Genomic DNA, 24557 nt, shown 5'->3' on the forward strand with positions numbered 1-24557 from the left:
GTCATCCTAAGTGCATTGGGTTCCATCCATGTTCTCAGTTACGGTCCAGTTGTAGTGATGAGTCTCCAGCTATGACTTTGGTAGTATTGTCCAACATTTAGAGATATATCTTTTGATTTTTCCTTTTAACATTCATCTCAGTATGATTTTCACTGCTCTTTTTTCTTTATGTGCCCAGAAGACAGTTCAAAACAAAGGTTTCATTGAAGATTATGAAAGGAAAGAGCTGGTTTTGACAGGACCCCTATGTTTACTTTTTAATTTGCATAAGTGACACTCTGGATTAGCCTTCTGCCCCTCATTCTTCTTTCGACTTCTCCTGAGATCTAGGTTGCTGTGCCTTGAATCTGCTCTGCCTTGAATCTGCTCTCTCTCTCTCTCTCTCTCTCTGCTCACAGGTATTTGGGCCAAAACAAATGATTGAAAAAAAACGGGGTGACAAGGAGAAATGGCTTTAAACAGCACCTTTTTGTTTAAAAGATTGCTTTATGCTTCTGGATAAAGACTGCATATCTGCTTTCCAGGGGTAAGCCAACAATGCTATGTTAAACCAAAAACAATGTTAGATGGTGGTTGTACAGAAAACTTGAGATGGTTGTGGGGTGTGTGTGCATAGTTTTGCCTGGTCTGTGATTATGGAATACATTCCCACAGGAGATAATATTCATTACAAACAGCTGCTTTAAACACAGGCTATTCTTCCAGAGTCAACATGATAAGGCAAACTTGCAGCAGTATGCAAAAACAAACAAACAGACCGGTAAATTCACTAAAGACAGATTGGGAAACTAAAGCAACCCGCTCCACCATACTATTACAGAATTAGTGTATTTCCACCCTTTGTTCAAGCCCCAAAGAGAACAAGCTGGTAGTTTTAAAAAGCCAGCAATGCAGGGATTAAAACAAGACACAATCTTTGACTTAACTCAGCCTATAAAATTCCCACCCAACCCAAACCCCCAATGATGTCTGTCTTAGACCCATGCAGGCAAAAATATGCTGCTTGCTGATTGCCTCACCACTCTATAATCAAGTGCTTCATGGTTGCGAGCACACTTCTTCAGCGTGTTGTAATTGCCCTTTGTTTCAGTCAAGAGACTGGTAATTACAGCTATGGGCCACGTTTTTCGTTTGAGCAGCATTTGATTGCAACTAACCATTTATTGTGGTAAAAAATCTAAAGCCCTGCTGCAGTGTTTATAGACAAACCTTCTGCACGACAGACATTTAGCCTAATCATCCATCCTCAGAGTCAAAATACCACTCTCTCATTGCTCGTGGAAGACAATTCAACTGTTGCTTTAGACTGCATTTGGCTTTCACAAACATTTAACAATAGAATTTTGATTTTGATAGAACCCAGTTGGCAAGTCCAACCTGTTGCAACTAACTGTGATTTCCACGGTAGCTCCAAGCACATCGGGAAGTGGTTCATAAGAGAATAGATAGATACCTCTTCACTGAGGTACTTTCTACTGACAAGAATTCTTGGTGCAGCTCTGCAACAAATGCTCAGCAACAAACATGGGGTCAACATTCCTAGAGATGTGAAGGCCTGATGTAATCTTTGTTGGTAGCAAAGGGAAGCAGTCTGTTCACCATGGGGAGAAGCCATGGCTCAGTGGTACAGCACATGCTTGGCATGCAGAAAGATTCAATCCCTGGCTTCTCCAGGTAGGCAGGGAAAGACTCTTGCCTGAAATCCTGGATAGCTGCTGCCAATCAGTATCAACAGTACTGGGCTAGATGGACCCATGTTCTGATTCAGTATAAGCCAGCTTCCTATGTCCCTAAGCCATTGCAGGTACGCTCTCAGGGCATGCCCCCCCATGCTCTTGGGAGCAAAGTTTGGCTGAAAGATGTGGGGGTGGGGGTGGAGGGAGAAATAGGGCCCTGATGACATATGCCTTCTGGTGTGTTTCCTCAGAACTCACCCTCCCTCAGAATCTTCTCAGTGGTGAAGGAGCAGCCTTCAGTGCTGGAAGGAGTCTTGTTGCTTGCCAGCTTTAGTATCAGTGCATGAAAATACCATGTTGTATCCCGGACGCTCTCAGGTTTCAAGGATGGCCTTTTCTAGAGTCATGCCACCCAATGGCTCCTTGCGCTCACCAAACGGAAGGGAGTTGCACAGTCTTCCCTTCAGCCAGCAGTTAATTGCCCACTCCGTATGGCGTCATGACCAGCACCTCTGCATTCAAAACCCTCTCTGGGAGCAGTTTTGGATGAGGCAAACGCCATTCCCACTTCTGCTCTTTTCCTGAAAGGGTCAGTAGAGGCCCATCACCAACCCTGCAGAACCCCCTAATGTCCTGCATTCATTGTCTAATTCCTTCTGTGTCAACCAAAGCAGAGCTGTAACACCACAAAATACTGTAGATGCAGTGTCTCTGGTGTCACAGAAATGGAAAGACAAACCCATGGAAGCAAACCACATTTGGCCCTCTCTGATATGCTGCAGTGGTGGGAGATTCAGGACAGAGAAAAGGAAGTCCTTCTTCCTACAGCACACAGATGAATGACTGAATCCACTGCCACTAGATATAGTGATGACCACTGATTTGCATGGCTATAAAAGGGGATTAGACAAAGAGCCTTTCTGAACTTCTATTGTGTGCTTGTGGTTCCTCACTCACCATAGTTTGCGGGTGCTTCACATGTTGTCCTCCTCCTCCGGGGCCTCTCACATTCTTTGCGACCATTATAGCGGGGAGGGTGGGGGGTTTCTAATAAGGAAAGTCTGGTATTTCCCTGAATGGCACCACAGAAGCCTGATTTTCATGATTCTGCTGTACCACAGTGTAGCCTAGTGGATGGCTAATGGAACATATAGAAAAGCAGAGAAAGAAAGCCCCCCGAAACAAAACAACAACCCACATGCAAAGGAGCCAGGCTTAATCCCACAAAGAATCTGGAAGCACAAGCCTTGGTAAAAAGTGGCAGGTTAAAAGCCTCGTGTAGAAAAGTCCAAATTTATGGAGGATAAGGCTATCAATGGCTACTCATCCTGATACCTGCAGTATCCGAGGCAGTGTGCCTATGTACATCAGTTGCTGGGGAACATGGGAGGGGAGGGGGTGCTGTTGCACTCATGCCCTGCTTGTGGGTTTCCTGTGTGCAACAGGTTGGCCACTGTGTGAACCAAATGCTCAACTAGGTGGACTCTTGGTCTGATCCAGTTTGGTTCTTCTTATGTTCTTAATTTCAGCCTCTGTATTCCAGTTTCTTGGCCACATCAGTGGGAGGTGCTATTGCACTCCTGCCTTTCTTGTGTGCTTCCCATAGGCAACTGAGTTGCCACTATAGGGACAGAACTGGACTAAAAAGGATTTTGGTCTATTCCAGCAGGGTTGTTTGTATGATGCTGGCAACAAAACCCCAGTGGGGACTTTAGACCATTGTGTGTGTGAACAGAAGCTTTCAATGCTACATGAGAAATTGCTTTTGAAATTCTTGAGCCTACTTAGCTCTTTGGGTCCCAGACAAAGAATTTTGTATACCATTAGACCATACCTGTTAAGGGAGACCCAGCATGAGAGAGACCATCTGACAGTGATATAAAAAAGGGGAACAGCATCAAAGGAGTCAAAATAAGATAAAGTACCTTGTTATTGGCTTCCCTATATGGTCAAGAGTCTCAGGACTCTGTTCTGGCTCCTTGGAGTCACCTTATGAAGCTTAAAGCTGGGGTCTCCAATGTGCTGCCTGTAGGCACAATATGCCCATGAGAGCCTCTTATGGGGCCACTGGGCTCCCTGCCCCTCCTGATTTGTATTTTATTTCTTAATAGTTTTAATTAAACATTTTTAACTGGTAGGCTGGCATGCTGCAAATTGAAGGGCTGCCCTCCAACCCCATCTACTGTTGGGTTCAAAAGAGTGGTTTTGTGTTTGGGAGCTAAGCCCTCCCCCCTTTGTACTTAGGTTCTTGGGCAGGTTACTCTTCTTTTCATCTGACCAGTGTGCCTTCTGGGAAATGACAGCTTTGTGACTGGGCATGCCCACCATAGTAGCATTTTGTGAGAGCACCCACAACACTCTCTCAAAATTCCAAATGTACCAGCTGACCCCAAAAGGTTGTGGACCCCTGAATTAAGGGGTTTAGCCTGTCTCACTACCACCTACATAATACCACCTACTACATAATAGTAATGCTTTCTTGAGTCGAATGACTCAATTTCTCTCTCCCTCTCTCTCTCTTTCTGTTTTTAGGCTGAGATTGTAAGTGCAGTCAGGGATGAAAATTCCTGAGGATAAATCAAGACAGGATGGGCCACATCTGCCATATATTGACTGGACCAAATTAGTAGTCCAAAATAAATGAATACACTAGTGTCCAGACATGATGAGACTGAGCAAATATAATTATGTTTGTGGGTCGATAGAAAGATGCTACATCATGCGGCTTCGTTTATAAGGAAGATTTTCTTTCCCACATCCTTAAGCGGTGCATCCAGCTTTCAATTCAAGATGAGTTTGTGTCCCTCCCTCCCTGACTCTTATGTGCATCATGGGGATGAAGGAATAACCTGCCTGCCACTCTCTTTGAGTCTTTTTGCCAGTGCTCTTCTCATGCAAGTGCGCTGCCACCATGATCGTCTATTGATTATGCATCGAAACAACTGTGGTGTCAGACCTCATGCTTTGAGCAGCACAGCGGGTGCTTTCAGGCTGGAAGTACAGAGCCAGTGCAATAGAGCAGCCTTTTTATGTGGAACCCCAGTGGAGGAAATGCAGCCTTGGGTGAATATTCAGTAGAAAGGAGTAGTTAACGATGAATATCCTTTCTTTTTGTGAGGCACGGTGTAAAGCTCTAAATGCCTGGCAATGGATCTAAGAACCACATTTGAAAATGAAACTAGTTAGATAGGGGAATGGGGTCAAGTATTGGGGATTTTTATTTTTGTTTTATTGTTTTAATTTTTGAGTTGAAGGTATACCCTGCCCAATGGGCAAATATGTTCTCAAGGAAGTTCACAACAATAAAATCAGTACAGTATCAAATAACAACCTGACAAATAGCTATAGTTAAAAATAAATATAAAAGCCAAACTCTTAATTTTGACCCAGTTCACAGGATCAAAACAAGCCACCGTATTTCATTTAAGATGACTGGCAATCCATGAAACACAGATGAATGGATTTAACAAAATCCATATTTCTCTACTATACAAACATCCTGTGTAATCTAGTCAAATGTCTAGGCAGACTACTACAATAAGAGTACATTACACAACTCTTTAAAAGAGGTGCATAATACACCATTAGAATTAGATAAAACCACTAAGAAAGCAATCGTATGGCCTTCTAGTCAGTGGCTAGACAGCCATAGGAGATGTGGTTTTCTGGGAACCGTTCTCGGAGCCCACGCTCTGAGGTCAGTTCCCTGAGAACCGACGTCCCCCCCGCTTTCCATGCTGCCTGGAAGGCAGCGCAGAACAGCCCCATGCCCCACACTTGGAAGAGGAGCATGGAGCGGCCAAAATAGAGCATTCCGTGCTGGGGAAGGCGGAAATGCCGGTATAACACATCCTATGTGTCATCCGTAGCCTTCTCCCCTGCTCTGCCTTCCCGCAGCTAGACAGCCAAAACTGGCTGTCTAGCCGCAAATGCAGGGTGGGTGAAGCATGGAGGGGACGATTTCCTCCGTGCTTCTCCTGCCCTGCAGTGGACAGGCGGTCACCTCCTAGTTCAGAGGCAGCTGCCCATCCCATAGGGAAGCACCCTTAGAATGTAAAATCTTAATTATAATTATTCAAGTTACAGAAGGGGGGCATCTGTCGCTGACCTTAAAGGGTAGGATGTTGCAAACTGGGAATGAAAAGTGCTTCCAAAGGTATGCAGGCAAGTTCCAGGGCTTTAATTTCAATCTAATTCTATTTTTATTTTATTGAAAGTTTCATTTTATGAACACTACCCTGAAATCCTCTTGGGATGAAGGTGTGGTTTATACATTTAAAAAATATAGCAATAATAAAATCTAATAGCCAGCCAGTACAGATGCCATTAAAGAACTAGGGAAACCCAGTCCCTAGTGCTGCTGCTGCTGCTGCTGCTTCTGCCCTTCATAACTGCCGCCATTTTAATTTCAAACTTTGGATGTATACGGACACCATGTCCGAAGATGTAACTTTCTACACTGGGCATACACCCATGCAGGGAGCCAGTAATCTGCAGTGTCTGCCCATGTGGTGAAAAGAATTTTACCAGGTGTCTGCACCTGGTCCAAAAATATAGAAAAGCAGAGGTTTTGTTGTCATTGCTTAAAAAAAAAAATGGAATTATAACATACTTAGAAATCAGTACCATGCCTGTATAATCAGGATTGAAAGCAAGTGCTGAAAGCACTTCAGTGTTGGCAACCTCTGTACTAATCCTGGTGGTTTCCAGCAATCACACTGACATGTAGCTAACAAACAACAAGTGATTTAATGGGACAGATAAACAGGGAAGGTTTTCCAGCCACTAAGGGGGAGGCACAAAAGAATTGGATTCAAAATGTAACAGTGCAGGCTTCTGGGTTTGTCAGTTCAACAGCAAGCCTGCACAGCATCTACAATATGTTAGATTTTCCTTTTCCAGGGCTTTTCCTGCAGAGCCAGTTTATGTAGCAACAACCCCAGAGTTAACTTTATTTCCAAACTGCTAACAAGTATCTTGTACTCTGTCTCTGAATCCCACTGGTGCGTCACCAACCATCACAGGCCTACTCCCAAGGTGTAATCCTTTCTCTGTGTGTGTCTCTCCCTGCCTTTTTCCTCCTCTATCACAGGAAGGCAACCCTCAGAGAAACTAGTCTCAGCAGAGACTTCTGGAAAAAGTAGTCTCAAGCCTTTGCAGATCCATTACAGAATTTTATTTTGAAACAAACAAAAAACAAGCGACAAAAAAAGAACACACATAACAATACAACCAGATAACAAATGAAGGGGGAAAGTAAACATATTGATTACAGTCCTTAGTATCATGGTTAAGTTTGTGGGACACTGAGAGTAAAACAGCTTTTTAAGGAGAAGGTCAAGTAACTACTGAGGGAGTTTGGATGTGCAAGTTATGTAGCTGAATCAGAGTCAGAAAAAAATATGCAAATCTACTTGATTGGAATTTGGTCAGAAGCTTGAAGGGCTTCCACATAGGAGATAGATGATCAAGCAGGGGTGTTACCAAAATTCCACCATCTCTCATATAGGTCAATAAGTTACCAACTGGTAGATAGTTTGCTCTGTATTCACCCTTTGAATGCAAAGACTGTGGTATGAAAACGACTGCGATTCATTAACAACTATGGTGAGTGCAGCTGGAAGCCATTTCTACCAATTTTCATGTTTGCACATTTCTGTGTAAAGTTTGAAATTAAGAAGAGCAGCTGTAGCATCAGCACTAGGAAGGTATCTGGGAAGCAGTGGCAGATGGGATCAGCTATGGTGTTGAGAGTAGGTCAACAGATTCATATAAGTGTTTTAGCACTACTCGAGACTCAGATTAGTATGTGTAGCCCTAACTGGCAAGCATTATGCTGTGATAATGGTGAGTGGATGCTGGCTCATCTAAATTTCTCTTTATAATTACAGATCAAAATATACTAAAAAAAAAAAAAAAGTGGCAGAAACAAGTCTGAATTTATTTCATGGCACCCAAGTTTAAGCTCCTCTCATTCTGTTCTAAAAATCACATTGCATTGAAAATTAGAGAGCATTGTTTAGATCCAGTCATTCTGGAACCATCTTTGCAATATAACTATAGAGACAGAAACTGGAAAAATACATCACTTAGGGAACACTGTTTCGATGGGTTGTCCCTTTTTTTGCTGCAAAGATAAAACTGTATGGGCAGTCTCCAATGGGGCACATACACTCCCGCCGATTGTTTCACACCCCACCGATTCCCTTCTGCAAGTAGCGCCCACCACCTGTGGAACGGAGATTTAGCACTTCCAGGGGCAAACCAAAACAAGTGGACCCGCTCACTTCTGGAAAGGGGCAGGTCAGCAGAGCTTGCATAAGGGAGTTCCACCAACCTGTCCCGATGCAGAAATGAGCATTTCTGCTTGTTTTGGTGCTTCCACTAGGAGGCGTTAAATCTCCGTTGAGTAAGCAGTGAGTTGTTGAGTTCCACTTGTGCAATTGAATTGGTGGGTCCCACCACTTGCAGAAGGGGATCGCCTGGTTTCAGAAGAATTGGCAGAGGCATAAGCACCCCGTTGGATACAGCCCTAAGGGTTTAATAGAAACAAAGGAGACTATAATCGGCATGTGAAAGCTGCTATTCCTTGGTAGGTGTAAGGATATTCAACATAGACTCTAATTTAATCGGCTTAAGTAGAAAAAGCTGAATATATGATAGATGAATTTCACACCCTTTGACTGTTAAGATCGAACAAAATGTATAATAAAAACTTCATTCCAGCAGGAGAGATTAACCCTCAGATAGTGGAATGTCATACTTTATTTTTATTTCTCTGAAAACCACATTTCACTGTCGTTCTCCTTTGAGAATATTTTTGGTAACAATTTTAATCTGTAGCAGACATTGCAGTCAGAACATGGACATTCTGGCATAGCAGCTTCTGTATGAATATCCAACCAGAGTGGTTATTCAAACTGTAGTTGCGTGTTAACAAAAGGTCTGTGCTACCTTACTCTACATTCAATAATATATAAACAGAGGACACAAATATTTGTCCACATTTCATTTATTAAAAGATAGGAAATGAATTTGGGTTCATGTCAACAATCCTTTTACTACTCCATTTTCTCAAGGAGCTTGAAATGCAACCCATTCTTCAGGGAATCTTTGTTCATTCTTTTGAAGGTAAAGCCTTGAAAATATTATTTTTGGAAACAAATCTTCATGCTGAAGTTTTAGTATCACACAGAATGAATACACTGCCATCTTGATTTCCATGCCTACTGCAACGAGAACAATACATTTATTTACGCATTGTTTGTAGTAAAAACGTTAGTTTGGCATGTTCAGCCAAGTGCTGATGGTTATCTGCATTGACCCATTGCCATATAGGGTAATAGATAGAGTCCGTTATTGTGATGTCCTTAACAGGAAGACAAAGCTCACTGCCAGAGCCATCATTCCACATGGGAATACAACAACACAACTTTGCTTGGAAAAGAATGGGGTTTGTGCCAATAACATGAGCTTGCCATTTTCTAGAGTACCAGCAACATATAATCAAGTTTCAGCATTAACGAAAGTCATGCAGGCACAGCCATCTTAGCAACAAGACTCAGAAAGCCGTGGATGACTTTCTGCTGGCTGACTTAGCCTAGAATACAACAGAGATGCAGTCGAGTTCAATAGAGACACAGTTGAAGCACGGTAGAAACACAGACATGCTCAGAATTCTTCTCTTTGTTCTGGTAAAGCAAGTCACAGTGTGCTGCTTTCATAAAAACAATTTTCCTTGAGGATTAGTTTATGTAGGAGAAACTGACACTGGAGTTAGCTGCGCTGGAGTTATATGCTATACGGCAGCCTACCCCAACTCAATGTCTTCCAGATCTGTTGGACAACAACCTCATCATTCCCAACCATTGCTGGCTGGGGATGATGGGAGCTATAGTCAAACACATCTGGAGGGTACCTGGTTGGGGAAGACTGCTATGAGGTACTTTTGATTGTTGTGATATACAACTGTGTGTTCATATGCTCAATATTATGTTAACCTATGTCCAGCTTCACAGTGAATAGTTTTATAGTGTCTGTCCTTGGTATCTCGTTTTGTTTGTTTGTTTCTAAACCCAGAGTTCTTGACCTCAGAGTGGTCCTCCTGAATGAATATTTTACAAATACAAAACCTTGAACCAAAATATGTTGTTGTTCAGTCGTTAAGTCGTGTCCAACTCTTCGTGACCCCATGGACCATAGCACGCCAGGCCTTCCTGTCCTCCACTCTCTCCCGGAGCGTGCTCAAGTTCATATTCATTGCATCGGTGATGCTATCTAGCCATCTCATCCTCTGCCGTCCCTTTCCTTTTGCCTTCAATCTTTCCCAGCATCAGGGTCTTTTCCAGGGAGTTTTCTCTTCGCATTAGGTGGCCAAAATATTTGAGCTTCAGCTTCAGTATCTACCTTGCAATGAGTACTCAGGGTTTCCTTTAGGACTGACTGATTTGACCTCCTTGCAGTCCAGGGGACCCATAAGAGTCTCCTCCAGCACCACAGTTCAAAAGCATCAATTCTTCGGCGCTCAGCCTTCCTTATAGTCCAGCTCTCACAGCCATACATTACTACTGGGAAAACCATAGCTTTGATTATATGAACCTTTATCGGCAAGGTGATGTGTCTGCTTCTTACTATGCTGTCTAGGTTTGCCATAGCTTTCCTCCCAAGGAGCAAGCGTCTTTTAATTTCATGGCTACAGTCACCATCTGCGGTGATCTTGGAGCCCAAGAAAATAAAATCTGTCACTGCTTCCATTTCTTCCCCTTCTATATGCCAGGAAATGATGGGGCCAGATGCCATGATCTTTTTTTTTTTAATGCTGAGTTTCAAAGCAGCTTTTGCACTCTCCACTTCCACCCTCAACAAGAGGCTCTTTAGATCCTCTTCGCTTTCTGCCATTAGGGTGGTATCGTCTGTGTATCTGAGGTTGTTGATAATTCTCCCGGCAATCTTAATTCCAACCTGTGATTCATCCAACTTGGCGTTTCTCACGATGTACTCTGCATATAAGTTAAATAAGCAGGGCGACAGTATACAGCCTTGTCGTACTCCTTTCCCAATTTTGAACCAATTGGTTGTTCCATGTCTCATTCTTACTGTTGCTTCTTGGCCCTCATACAGGTTTCTCAGGAGACAGGTAAGGTGGTCTGGTACTCCCATCTCTTTAAGAATTTGCCAGAGTTTGTTGTGATCCACACAATCAAAGGCTTTAGCGTAGTCAATGAAGCAGAAATAGACGTTTTTCTGGAATTCTCTTGCTTTCTCCATGATCCAGCGAATGTTGGTGATTTGATCTCTAGTTCCTCTGCCTCTTTGAAACCCAGCTTGTACTTCCGGTAGTTCTTGGTTCACATGCTGCTGAAGTCTAGCTTGTAGGATTTAGAGCATAACCTTGCTGGCATGTGAAATGAGCGCAATTGTATGGTAGTTTGAACACTCTTTGGCATTGCCCTTCTTTGGAATTGGAATGTAAACTGACCTTTTCCAGTCTTGTGGCCATTGTTGAGTGTTCCAAATTTGTTGGCATATTGAGTGCAGCACTTTAACAGCATCATCTTTTAGGATATTATATAGCTCAGTTGGAATACTGTCATCTCCGCTAGCTTTGTTGTTAGTAATGCTTCTTATTTAAGGCCCACTTGACTTCACTCTCTAGGATGTCTGGCTCAAGTTCAGTGAGCGCTGTATCATGGCTATCAGGGACATTCAGATCTTTCCTGTATAGTTCTTCTGTGTATTCTTTCCCCCTCTTCTTAGTCTCATCTGCTTCTGTTAGGTCCCTGCCTTCTTTGTCCTTTATCATGCCCATCTTTGCACAAAACATTCCCTTGAGATCTCCGATTTTCTTGAAGAGATCTCTAGTCTTTCCCATTCTATTGTTTTCCTCGATTTCTTTGCATTGTTCATGAAAGAAGGCCTTCTTGTCTCTCCTTGCTATTCTCTGGAACTCCTCATTCAGTTTGGTATATCTTCCCCTTTCTCCCTTGCTTTTTGCTTCCCTTCTTTCCTCAGCTACTTGTAAAGCCTCATCAGACAGCCACTTTGCTCTCTTGCATTTCTTTTTCTTTGGGATGGATTGAGTTGCTGCCTCCTGAACAATGTTATGGACCTCTGTCCATAGTTCCTCAGGCACTCTGTCTATCAGGTCTAATCCCTGAAATCTATTCCTCACCTCCACTGTATATTCATCAGGGATATGATTTAGGTCATACCTGAATGGTTTGGTGGTTTTCCCTCTGTTCTTCAATTTAAGCCGAAATTTTGCAAGAAGCAGCTCATGATCTGAGCCACAGTCAGCTCCAGGTCTTGTTTTTACTGACTGTATAGTAGGGTTAGCGGAGAATTTCTCCACGAATCTTCGGGAGGCCGAGTGCCGACGCATTTGGCCCCCCGAAAGTGTTGGGGAAATTCTCCGCCCCCCCCGCCCCCCCCCGGGATGGGACTTACCTTCGGCTAATATCCCTCTCGGTGGCGGGTCCCGGCGGCGTTTCAGCGGCGTTTCGGCGGGGGCGGGGCGGCAGCCAGTCTCCCGACCGGCTGCCGCCACTGCCATTGCAAAAAAAAAAAGTAAAGTAAAAAAAAAACACCCGTGATAGGCTACGTAACGATTTACGTAGCCTATCACAGCTAGATTTCCGAAGTCAGCCATGATAGGCTACGTAAATCGTCACGTAGCCTATCACGGGTGACTTTGAAAAAAAAAAAAAGCACGTACGCCAATGGCAGCTCCCATGGGGCGCCGCCATTTGCGTTCCTTATTTTGGCACGTCTAGTCTACGTAAAGATTTACGTAGACTACGGCGAAAATAAGGGAACACTATTTGTGTTGCCCTTATTTTCGCCGTAGTCTACGTAAATCTTTATGTAGACTAGACGTGCCAAAATAAGGAACGCAAATGGCAGTCCCCATGGGAGCTGCCATTTGCGTACGCACTTTTTTTTCCCTTTTTTTTCGAAGTCACCCGTGATAGGTTACGTGACGATTTACATAGCCTATCACGGCTGACTTTGGAAGTCTAGCCGTGATAGGCTACGTAAATCGTTACGTAGCCTATCACGGGTGTGTGTGTGTGTGTGTGTTTTACTTTTTTTTTCGCAGCCGGGTAGACGGGGCGCTCCTACTTGGCCTGAATTTCGCTGGCGAGGGATGGGGCGCCTCCCCCCCGGCCTGAATTTCGGCTGGGTGAGGCAGGGCACCTCCCCTCCCTCGCCTGAACTTCGGGGGGAGAACCAAAGCGCCTCCCCCCCACCGTGAAGCAAGCTGCAGGACGAGGTAAGTCCCTTTCGTCCATCCCTACTGTATAGAGCTTCTCCATCTTTGGCTGCAAAGGACATAATCAATCTGATTTCGATATTGACCATCTGGTGACGTCCATGTGTAGAGTCGCCTCTTGTGCTGTTGGAAAAGAGTGTTTGCTGTGATCAGCGTGTTCTCTTGGCAAAACTCTATTAGCCTTTGTCCTGCTTCATTTTGTACACCAAGGCCATGCTTGCCTGTTATCCTGTTGATTTCTTGACTTCCTACTTTAGCATTCCAATTCCCTATGATGAAGAGGACATCTTTTTTTTGGTGTTAGTTCTAGAAGGTGTTGTAGATCTTCATAGAACCGATCAACCTCAGCTTCTTCAGCCTCAGTGGTTGGGGCATAGACTTGAATCACTGTGATGTTGAATGGTTTGCCTTGGATTCGTACTGACATCATTCTATCGTTTTTGAGATTGTACCCCAGTACTGCTTTTCCCACCCTTTTATTGACTGTGAGTGCTACTCCATTTCTTCTAAGGGATTCTTGCCCACAGTAGTAGATATAATGGTCACCTGAATTAAATTCGCCCATGCTTGTCCATTTTAGTTTGCTGATTCCCAAGTGTAATGAATTATAGTATGAGCAAACGTCATCAGTAAAGGAGATTCAGATAGACCACACTACAGTTTTTTTACAAAGACTTGACAGGAGGAAAAACTAGTTACAGCAAATGCATGTGGACAATACACAGCCAGGGTAACAGCTGGTGTGGCCTGGTGTGACAAGAAGTGATATCACAGGGAGCTCTGCCATCTTTGAGGGATTGGATTCAAAATGGCATCACGCTATGTTTATTCCAATATTGGTTGACTGTACTGAACATCTCACAGATACTGGTACTAATAGTGGAAATTAAAAAAAAAATGTCATGGGCAGAGTAATCCTATGGCTTCTCAGATGACAGATCCCCCTGGCCCCCCAAGCCATAGACACAGATATGACCTTGAGGGTGGGAATCTGAGGGAAGATTTTTCTGCCCACCTCCCCACACCTCTCGCAGCCACCATGGAAAGCAGTGTGATGGGTTCTTTTCTGAGGATGCAATAGCATACTTGGAAGAAGCTGGAAAGGGTGAAAAGAAGGCATTCCAGTGGGTGGGGAGGGATGAAGAGAGGCCTTGGTCCTCCAGCACCACTGTCACCCACTGCCTCTGCCCGTTAGTAGGTATGCTAGATGGGCAGAGAGGCCTGTCTACTTGAAAAATTTAAAGCGGAAGAAAGAATCAGAGGATGTAAAAGCTCTGGCCAAGTCCAGTCCTGCTTGGCTCTTTCCAGCAGGGCTTTGGGTAGACAGAGGGTTCCGAGATCAAAGCACTCTGTCTATTGAGCCTCAGTCCTCCAGGATGGCATTCTCAGAGATCTTTAGAATCTGTTTCTCCATAGGTATTGTGTATCCTTTATTCTACCCCCTATGTTTCAGTATTGCTTACTTGTGTTACTTTGAGCACTTTGGCTCTAACACAGCAGGATTCTCTACAGTCTCTCTTTGCTACAGCTTATATGTGGATAATAGCTCTTCTGCATTTTCCAGGAGTGGTGCAAGGACAAATGCATTAGAGACAGACTTTTATACACACATATAAACTCAGTTTGCATTTATGACTCTTCCCTCCACCCTTCCTACTACCTAAGTGCTTTGGTTTAGTTCATATAATGGCATTATATTTTTCTATAGACTTGTCAACGGTTCCATATAACCCAAGGACAGATGGTTTATCAGTTCAGAAGATAGTTGGTAGAAGGATCAGAAGGATGTTGATTTTTTTAAAAAAAATCCTTCGTACAATTTAAGCCTGAGTATAGGAAGAATTCCCCCCTCCCTCCCATCCTGGAGGCAATTGCCCTAACAATTTCATGAAGGCATATGTAGCCTAGATACAATTAGAAAAAGAAGGAGGAAACCTAACACTGTGTGCTGAAATTAAGGGGCTTTGGAATGAGCAGCATCTGGTTGTGTTGAGAAGAGACTGAATAAAACAAATTGGAGTTGACATGATTCTTAAATGATTTCAGCGTCTCCAGTGGTAGTTCACTGTGATTGCTTTCCTTTCAGACACTGAGAAGCTTCAAACTGAGGAACTAATGCAGTGACTACTTTTCGAAACCTGAGGGCAATTTCTGCTCGCTCTCTTCCCTGAAATGTCTCATTGGACTTGATTTTCACTGCCTTTGGCCTTCACCAGCCAATTTACTCATGCAGAGCAGGTGTCACATGCTTCCATTCTTTACCGTCTTTCAGCAATATAACCTAAGTTGCCTTGCGACACACCCACACATGGCAATGTTCGCAGATGTCAAAGGCAGCTTTCAACTGCAAAAATCACCTCAGTGTTGGGTATGTGTCCCAAATGTTCTAATCAGGGGAAGAAAACCAACACTGCTTTGATTTTCTCCACTGGAGTCCAACACATCACATGGAGATAATTGACAGGCTTTGTTTAATGCATTACCTGCACTGACTATGTACTCGGAGACCCTTAGTTTATACTTGTGGAGAGAGCAGAGGGGTGGAGGGTCAAGCAAGATTTTTTCACAACCTCCTACACCTGTACCTGCAGTCAGTTCCCTTAAAATATTCAAAAAATCACAAAATGGTAGTTATGAGCTGCCTCCCCCACAAATGGGCTTTAATAAGCAATACTTAATAATTAATATGTTTCTTTCCTTCCTCTAGGCATTTACGGGTGCCTCCGTTCTTTATACAAAGACCCCAAAGGTATCTGATTGCCAGTAGCATGAACACAAAAAGGGTTTCAAGCATGGCTTGGCATAGAGGGATTAAATCCACAGGTACAATAATGCAGTAAATTAGGAAAAAAATGTTTTACTTTTAGGAAATGAGAAAACACAAGACATTCACATATAAGGTATTTCAAGAAGGTATATCTGGTTTAACAGCAGTCTTTCTTTGTCCCTGGATTACCATAGACAAGGCCCATAATACTTGCAAAGCTACGGAATTCCAAGGATGGGTCCATGTATCAAAACTTAGTTCCAAATTTTGGGAGCCAGAGCACTTTCCTGAAGCTTGAGCACATGCTAATCAGCCCAAAGGAGCATGAACAAGCAGTTACTCCCTAGCAGGAAATTTTCAAATGAATACTGGATCTGCAAATCTAAAACCTTAGAAATCACAGTGCATATTGCTACTATGTCTCCTTATCTATATTGTCTAATCATGCAAATATACTTGAATGTCCATGTGTTAGGATCTTTAACAACAAAGTTCCCATGTGCTGTGATAGAAATTAGGGGACTCAGGTGGGGAAAAGCAGTCAGCAATCAGCCAGAGATTAAGGGTGCAATCCTACAGTATGCGTGTTTAGACAGAGAAAAGGCCAGCTTTGCTGGCTGGGGAATGCTGGGAGTTGTAGGCCTTTTCTCTGTCTAAACTTGCATAGGACTGAGCCCTAAAATAATCAAATATGTCGTTTATTACAAAAGTAAAAGTAGTATCTATGTGAACAGCATTAGAATGAGATTGGCAGCTATTTGGTTAATTCTATAAAGAGATCTGGGGACAGAGAGAAGGGACCAAGAGAGAAGGAACAATGCAGCATTTTGAGAGGATCAGAGAAGCTGATACCTAATAAGACGATAGGAGGAAGATAGAAACTGGATATGCATGGATATTAGTATGGGAGCAGGCTAATTGAGTTAGTGTTGGAGACCGGAATGTAGGTAACTTGGTCCACAGCAACACGGGTAGCTGTTCTACAGTTAGTGAGGCAAGAAGAAGGGCACAGTCACAAAAGGGAAGAGACTGGAGCATATTACTTATTCCAAACTGATGGGAGTAAAAGAGGGCTCTTCCTCAGGGGTCACGTGTGTTGAAGTACTTTTAGTCTGACAAAGGGTATCCTTATTTCTCTGCCTTTAGTACATCAGCTAAATGTCTACTTGGAATTTAGGTAGACTAAGTTGGGACCAGGTTTTCTCCTGTACTTGGAGCTCATGATCTTGGCAAGGAAAGGGGTTGCAAGCAAAAACTCATTTGCCAGTTTCCCTGGAGCCACCCACCTCAGGTGTTCAAGGACAGGAGGAAGATGAATTGGAGGAGGGAGGAAACAAGATCTCCCAGCAAAACTTCTTCCTAGGTAAGAATGAGCAGTGAACTCCAGGGACAAACTCACTTCTAATGGGGGGGGGGAGAGAGAGAGAGAGAGAAAGAAGGTGACAGTTCTTTCAAAACCGTGATTTTGAGATTTTGCACCCCACCCCCCAGATCAAAAGACTGGCAAGAGGATGTCAATGATTTTATCTAGATAGGCATCCACCTCTGAACTCGGAGGCGACCACCTATCCAAAGCAGGGCAGGAGATGCATGGAGGGGATCATTCCCTCTGCGGTCCTCCTCCCTCCTTTTTCAGCTAGACAGCCAATTGCGGCTGTCTAGCTGTGGGGGCACGGAGTGGGGAAGGAGGCTGCTGTACGACACATAGGATGTGTCATACAGGCAGCTCCGCTCTCCCCACCCCAGAATGCCCCCAGCCATGCCCCTTTCCGGCCACTCTGCACTCCTCTTGTGAGCACAGAGGACAGGGCTGTTGTTCCACACTGAGGCAGCGTGGAAGTGGGGGCACGTCAGTTCCCAGAAAACGGCATAGCCTATGGCCGTCTAGCTGCTGTCTAGCAGCCATAGGATTGCTCCCTCCATTTAGTTCCCCACCATAGGTGTTTAGTGCAAAATGCAGAGTACAATATCAGGGTTGTGTGCATACACTGGGTGTAGATGTCTAACTTTAATGGATGATAATAGATGTCAATGGGCAACTAAATATATGATACACTTTCCCAGTGGGCTTCCCACTGCTTCATGCATGGTTTCCTCATCAGGGCTCTAGACTGCCAATAAAAAGAGTGTGTCTGGATGACTTGATTGCATTAGGAACCTGGCAGAGAGCAAGGCATTTGCACATTCTGGAGGTCTCTGGAGAACGAGTTGCTCTGGTGATCCAAGTTAATAGAGGAAAGCATAGCACACCTTCAGCTGTCTTACACTGGCCACTTAGAAATCCCAAATCTTCCCAGCCACAATTGAGAGTTTTGAGTCAAGATGCTAGGGAGATATGCAAAATGACAGTAAAGCTGAGTCTCTTGGCAGGGCTGACCTTAGGGGTGGGCGAGCTCGGCAGTTGCCTGGGGCGCCAAGCTAGGGAGGGCACTAAGATGAATTCAGTGGCTGTGGCTTTTCAGTGTACTGTCTGCAGTGAACTAGAGTGGCAAAAAGCAAGTGTCTGTAACCCTTTTTCCCTCTAAGGTTCTTCAGGTTGTTTGGGTACTAACTACAAAAATGGTCTTCCTTCAGTTAGCTTTAAAATGTGTTTCTTTTTCTGTTTCCACTTTGATGTCATTTGCTCTAGGGAAAGATCAGTGGAACACAGCTTTACTTTGAGGCAACGTTACAGAGCACTTGGCACTTCAAATACTGTGAACACTACAAGCACTATATAAATAATAAAATAAAGCCATTAGCTGTAAGAGGTCGTCGGGATACCTTTTTTATTGACAAGTTTTCTTTATTATTTTAAAAAATAAAAATAATGGATATTCTAAAACAGAGAATGCTTACCAAAAGACAGGAACTGCTAGGAAAAACAAAAATAAACCATGTGATAGTTCTGCTGTGCTTCCACTGCTCAGAATGTGGCTTTTCCAACTTTGGCTTGTGTAAACTGAAGCACACTGGCTGACAGATCAAGGCTTTGAGCAATGTCGTTCTTGATGGGCATCGCATCTGGACCATAAATCCCCTGGGTGGCCCTGCAAAACTGACATGGCAGGGGTGGGCGGGCACCAAAGGCCCTCCTTGCCCAGGGCACAATTTATTTATTCCAGGGATGGCCCTGTCCTGGTAACTATATTGGCCCAGTTCATGACATTTACCACATTGTTTTAAGTCAGTGTAACTTAGAGTGCAATCCTGTGCATGTTTAGATAGAAAAGCAGGAAGCTGGGAGTTGTAGGAGTTGTTTTTGTCTCAACGTGCATAGGATTGTACCCTTAAATTCATTTTCTTTTCCTCCTCCAGGATTGTAAACATCACCTATTGATCTTCTAGTGATTTTTGTGGAACAAGAGTTAAATGTCCAGGGTGAGGTCTACTAGCACTAGATTTGAGGTGACCCTACATATTTGTCCCAGATCTTTGGATGACCCTACATGTTTGTCATTTAAGAACCACTGACTAACACTCATGAAAGAAATTGGACCATTTGGGGTTATCAAAAGGCAGCAGCACTGCAGCAGATATGAATCCAACCATCCTTCCTTGCTTCATCTAGGTGGGTCTCAGCTGTAGTGGGTCTCAGCTGTTAGGTAAGGTTTGGAATATGGCCAGAGCTTTGAATATTCAAACCTCTGGCCATACTCCAAACCACCAAAGCCACTTTGAAGGTGCTTTGGGTGGAAAAGTAGAGTGAGCAAACAGATGTGTTAATAAGAATCATTCATGAAAGTAAAGATTTATTCAGGAAAACACGACGACCTGGTTCGCACATGACAACCCCTGGGTTGTTTAACCCATGAATTGTTGGGGCCATGCAGGAAAAGAGCAAGTGCCTCCTTCTGCCTCCTCACCACTTCTGCTTTGCGTCCAGTTCAGAAAACAATTAGTTATGCCCTGTTCCTGTGTTGTTCTGTGTGTTGTGTGAACCTGGAACTTTCCCATGGTTTGTTGTTGGGTTAAACTCTGAGTTGTTTCCCCCTCAACAACCCAGAGTTATCTGTTCAATGTCATGCTGAACAACCCAGAAACGGGGCATTACTGGGTTGTTTTCTAAACCAGATGCACAGCAGAAGTAGCGAGAGGGTGGGTAGGAGGCAGCATGTGCACTCGCTCCCAGGTGCTGGGTTGTCAAGGTGGCTTCTTCGAGAAAAATAATCCACACCACATGGTTAGCAAGCCACCCTGTGGAAAACATGCTGCGTTCAGACAACATGATAAACCACAGTTCAAAAACAACCCACATTCAGCCACTGAATGTGGGTTAGTGTGTTGTGCGAACCCAGCCTTAGAATTAAGAAACAGGGTGCTTCTAAGCACATGCTAGTTCCCCTGCCCCAACAAACTCTTTGTTTTGATAACCCAATTTAGGGGTGGGAAACCTTTTTGTTGCTGCAATGAAGAGTTCAAAACCTTTGCTGATCTACTGCAAATTACCCAGCGATCTACCAGTAGATCCCAATCCACTTTCTGCCCACACCTAACCTAATGAGTAGGGATGTGGCCATGATCCTATTTCTGATCTCTGTCACTTTTGCATCATGAGCAAGGTTAGGCATCTACAGGCAAGATGGAATCACATTTGTGGTTTTATATCTCATCTGTTGCAGCTTTTTGAAATACCTGGAAAAATGGACAGTTATGCCTTGCACTTGCATGATCTATTTAGTGGGTTCTGAATTTTTGCTGCAACTGTTTAATAAAATTGGTTTGCGCTGACATTGTTTGGCCTCTGTCAATTTGGTTTGCCTGTAGCTCTTAGAAAAAAGCTAATAAAATAAGAATTCATAATAAGGGTAGGGGGAGCAGAGATGAGCAGTGATATATACTTCACTACGTGTAAATGTATTCTTCTGGCTCCACTGAAACATCACTTTGTTTTTTTGCTTCCCCCATTTATGCATCAGCCATACACAGAATGGATCACCCACATAATCTGGCAATGAGCAAAAATGGATATATTTTGCCACCTGTCATAAGAAGGCTCAGCTTCTTCAGAAGATCATCAACAGCATGTAGGCATGTTCAGTTGCCTAACCGTGCAATCCTATATGTGTCTGCTTAGAAGTAAGCCCCACTGACTTCAATGGGACTTTCTCCCCAGCAAGTGTGTATAGTATTGCAGCCTTAAGCACATCAGAAAATAGAAAAAAACTTTGATGGGATCAGACCAAAGTCCAGCATCCTGTGGTCCACAGTGGCCAATCAATGCCCATGAAAAGCTCACAGTGAGGACAACAGTAGTTGCTGCTATTGCTCCCCAGCGACTTGTATTCAGAGGCATGTTCCCTCTGACCCTGGGGGGCATATAGCCAAGCCATCATGGCTAGTAGCCATTCATAGCCTAATCTTCCTACCTAACCTGGGCAGCCCTGAAGTTCTGACAATAAAACTGTTGATTCCATACATGCACATCCCACAACTATAAACGCAACTGCATTATCTTCAATGCAGCTGTGTAAATATTCACAGCCTTTTCTCCACATTTATGTTAAGGAGAAATATCCATTCTTGGAAGGGAAAAACTACATACATCTTCCCAGTTCTCTTGATATTTACTGAGAAACATCAAACATGAGGCTGGTCATGGTTTTACTACTACAACTAGGGGATTAATAAAGTAGTGTGTAAGGGAAATACTTTTAAATTAGGACTGGCATTGGATCTTCAACCAAATATCTCAAAAAGAAACATAATTTCTTATATATTTCTATGCAGTGCTTAGTTTCTTGAGGTAGTTGTTGTTACCCCATTTTCTCTACCAGCAGCTCCTGGGCCCTGTTTTTGTCTTTTTCTTTCCCCACAAACAGCAGCAGAATGGATGAGGGGGATAATGTCAGGGCCCCCAAATAGCACGTGGTGCCTCACATTTCTATGTGGTGGAGGTGGAACCAGTAGGCAACTTAATAAAATGGGGAATGAACCACCAGGTTTCAACTATTTGGGCTCTTAGGTCATCTCAGAGGCCATCCTCTGGGTGCCTCCACACTGAAGGAAGTTAGGTGGCTGGCTACAAGAGGGAAAGCCTTCTCAGCTGTAGTGCCCCATTTATGGAATACCATCCCCAAGGAGGCTCACCTGGAACCTACATTGTTATTTTTTTTAATGCTGGTGAAGACTTTTCTTTTTTTCCAGGCATTTTCAATTTTTGTAGATTTCATTAAGGGCCCACCACATTTTCTTCCACCATCCAAGCATTTCTTTCAGGATCTTCTAATTTCCTCCTTTTGTTATGTATAATCTGGTTTTCAGTACAGACCACACTGTCATATTTTGTGTGTCTTCTCTCTCTGCTATTGTTATTGAGTTACAATCTGTAGGGAAAACAACAAGTGCTTACTGTATTGCAGGGGTAGCCAAACCTTTTGGGCTGCAGTCACATTGAGCAATTTGAGAAACTGTCCTGGGCACCACCACAAAATGGCTGCCATGGCAAAGGACAAGTAACCTGCCCAAAAGACTGAGTAAAAGGCAGAGGTGGCGTCTGAGCCCTAACACACTAAACAGCTCCTTTGAACCCACAGTTTTCAACAGCACTGTTTAACAGAAGCGCAGTTCATGATCACACAATAAAAAAAAATGTAGTAACTTAATATCTCCCACCTTGGCTCAGGAATAGAATTAGTGGAAAGCTTTTCATAATTATATAAGCTGGGCTGTAGCAAACCTGTTGATTTCAACGATGGACAGAGATTTATTTATTTATTTATTTATTTCCACAATATACTTTGTCAATTCTTTCAGGATTTTTTCTCTTCTTATTGATTTCCCCCCAAAGCCAACGTAATTGGCTAATCTATAGGTGTGAGTCTGATTAGCTCATTCTGAATCCCCAACCCATGAGACAAAAAAGTAGAAAAGGTTAGCAAAGTGCTTTGCTGATGATCCAATCTATCTTAAGTGAATGCAGGCTTGCTAATAAATATTTAATGGGTACTTGTTTGCAGTTTAATAGAATTAGATAATTCTATTAGAGTCCTGTTTGGAGATTTACATGTACCATACATCACTGTTGAGGACATGGTAAATAATTTAGGCTAAGTGACTAGTAATTAGAGACACAGTCAGATTAAGCTGAGGCTTTCTTATTTTAGGCTACCTTGGAATATAAATGGTTTAATTGCAGCGTTAAGTTTCGGCCGTGCCTAGAGCAGCTAATGCAACGAGTCTGGGAAATGCCTTAGATGTGATAACAAAGCATGAGACCCCCAGGGTTTATCTGATATCTCATCCTCTGAGTTAATGAGATGGAAAATAGTTCACTGTTTATCTACACTAGATTGAGCAGATGTCGCCAATTCAGTTTTATGGAAAGTAATCTTGGAGAAATTGTCTCCTGCCTATTACATTTTCATGGGTTGAATCTCTATTGTCCTCTTCCAAGCTCCATCAGAACATTTCCCATGTCAACCATGGCGTTGATAAAAGATCAGTCCAGCAGAACGTGCCAATGAGAATGAACAGGTAGCTTTTAGAACAAAGATCTCCACCACTGTCCAGACTGGCCAAAAGACAGTGTACAATCAACTCTTTTGAAAGTGTCAGGTTAAAAAGCTACTTTGAAAAGGACAGTGTGCAAAGCTTTAATTTTGATTGTAAAAGTTCAGTAGCTGTTACAGTTGCACTAGGAAATGTCTCCCCCCAAATGTTTAGCATAACTGAAGTCATATGATAGAAACAGCAAAGAGATTTGATTTATAGAGAGCTGAAAATCTGGCAAATTTTGAACATTTGAAGTTTGGAATTGACCTTAAATTACGACAACTGGAATAGAAAAACAAAATTTACATCAACATTTAAAATTGACCTAGTTCAATTGCTTAATGAATGAAGTTAAATTTAAAATGTATGAAGTTTTTGCGTGTGTCAGATAGTGTCAAACATGAAATGGTATGTGGGATACTATCAAATACTCAGCAGTGCTGCATGTAAGCTGCCAAATTTTATCAATTGTTACAGGTCAGATACTGTCAAATCTTTCCGTAGGGCTCCCAATCACATGGTCAGAGGCTATGCATGCAACTTGTATGTGCAAACATTCTATCCACAAAGGGACACTGAATGTGTGGAGGTCAGGACCAGAGACAGAAGATGTGATCTCCTTCTTTGCCATGCATTTAATACTTACAGATTATGACTGGTAGAACAGGGACATTATTTTGGTGACTGTAGCCATGAAATTAAAAGACGTTTGCTCCTTGGGAGAAAAGCTATGGCAAACCTAGACAGCGTAGTAAGAAGCAGAGACATCACCTTGCCAACAAAGGTCCACATAATCAAAGCTATGGTTTTCCCAGTAGTAATGTATGGCTGTGAGAGCTGGACTGTAAGGAAGGCTGAGCGCCGAAGAATTGATGCTTTTGAACTGTGGTGCTGGAGAAGACTCTTATGAGTCCCCTGGACTGCAAGGAGGTCAAATCAGTCCATCCTAAAGGAAATCAACCCTGAGTCCTCATTGGAAGGACAGATACTGAAGCTGAAGCTCCAATATTTTGGCCACCTAATGCGAAGAGAAAACTCTCTGGAAAAGACCCTGATGCTGGGAAAGACTGAAGGCAAAAGGAGAAGGGGACGGCAGAGGATGAGATGGCTAGATAGCATCACGGATGCAATGAATATGGACTTGAGCACGCTCCGGGAGAGAGCGCAGGACAGGAAGGCCTGGCGTGCTATGGTCCATGGGGTCACAAAGAGATGGACACAACTGAACAACTGAACAACAACAACAACATATGAGATTCCAAAGATGCATCCATGTACTCAATGGTACAGCACATGCTTTGCCTGTAGGCATAAAGTCTTGGGCTTACTCCAGTCAAAACAGAGAGGGCATTTATTTATTTATTTATTT

The 24557-nt window shown here is 43.3% G+C and overlaps 1 protein-coding gene across 7 annotated transcripts in view; it reads left to right on the forward strand.

The window, feature by feature from the left end:
- Positions 1-24557, forward strand: part of MAT2B (methionine adenosyltransferase 2 non-catalytic beta subunit) — a 137972-nt gene that overhangs the window by 79580 nt on the left and 33835 nt on the right. For 3 of the 7 annotated variants that reach the window (XR_014788352.1, XR_014788351.1, XR_014788350.1), the window contains exon 7: positions 399-526. Coding sequence is in view for 1 of the 7 variants with exons in the window: in XM_084838622.1 (XP_084694748.1) it covers positions 399-458 (60 nt within the window). In the remaining 6 variants the exon portion in view is untranslated. Of the gene's footprint in view, positions 1-398; positions 10884-15655; positions 24072-24557 lie in introns of those variants that run through there. The other 4 variants (XR_014788349.1, XR_014788348.1, XR_014788353.1 and 1 more) reach the window with 4 other exon arrangements.

This window comes from Heloderma suspectum, chromosome 2 (genome assembly GCF_057233095.1).
Source record: "Heloderma suspectum isolate Gila_16-S chromosome 2, 16-S_ref, whole genome shotgun sequence".
Lineage (NCBI taxonomy): Eukaryota > Metazoa > Chordata > Lepidosauria > Squamata > Helodermatidae > Heloderma > Heloderma suspectum.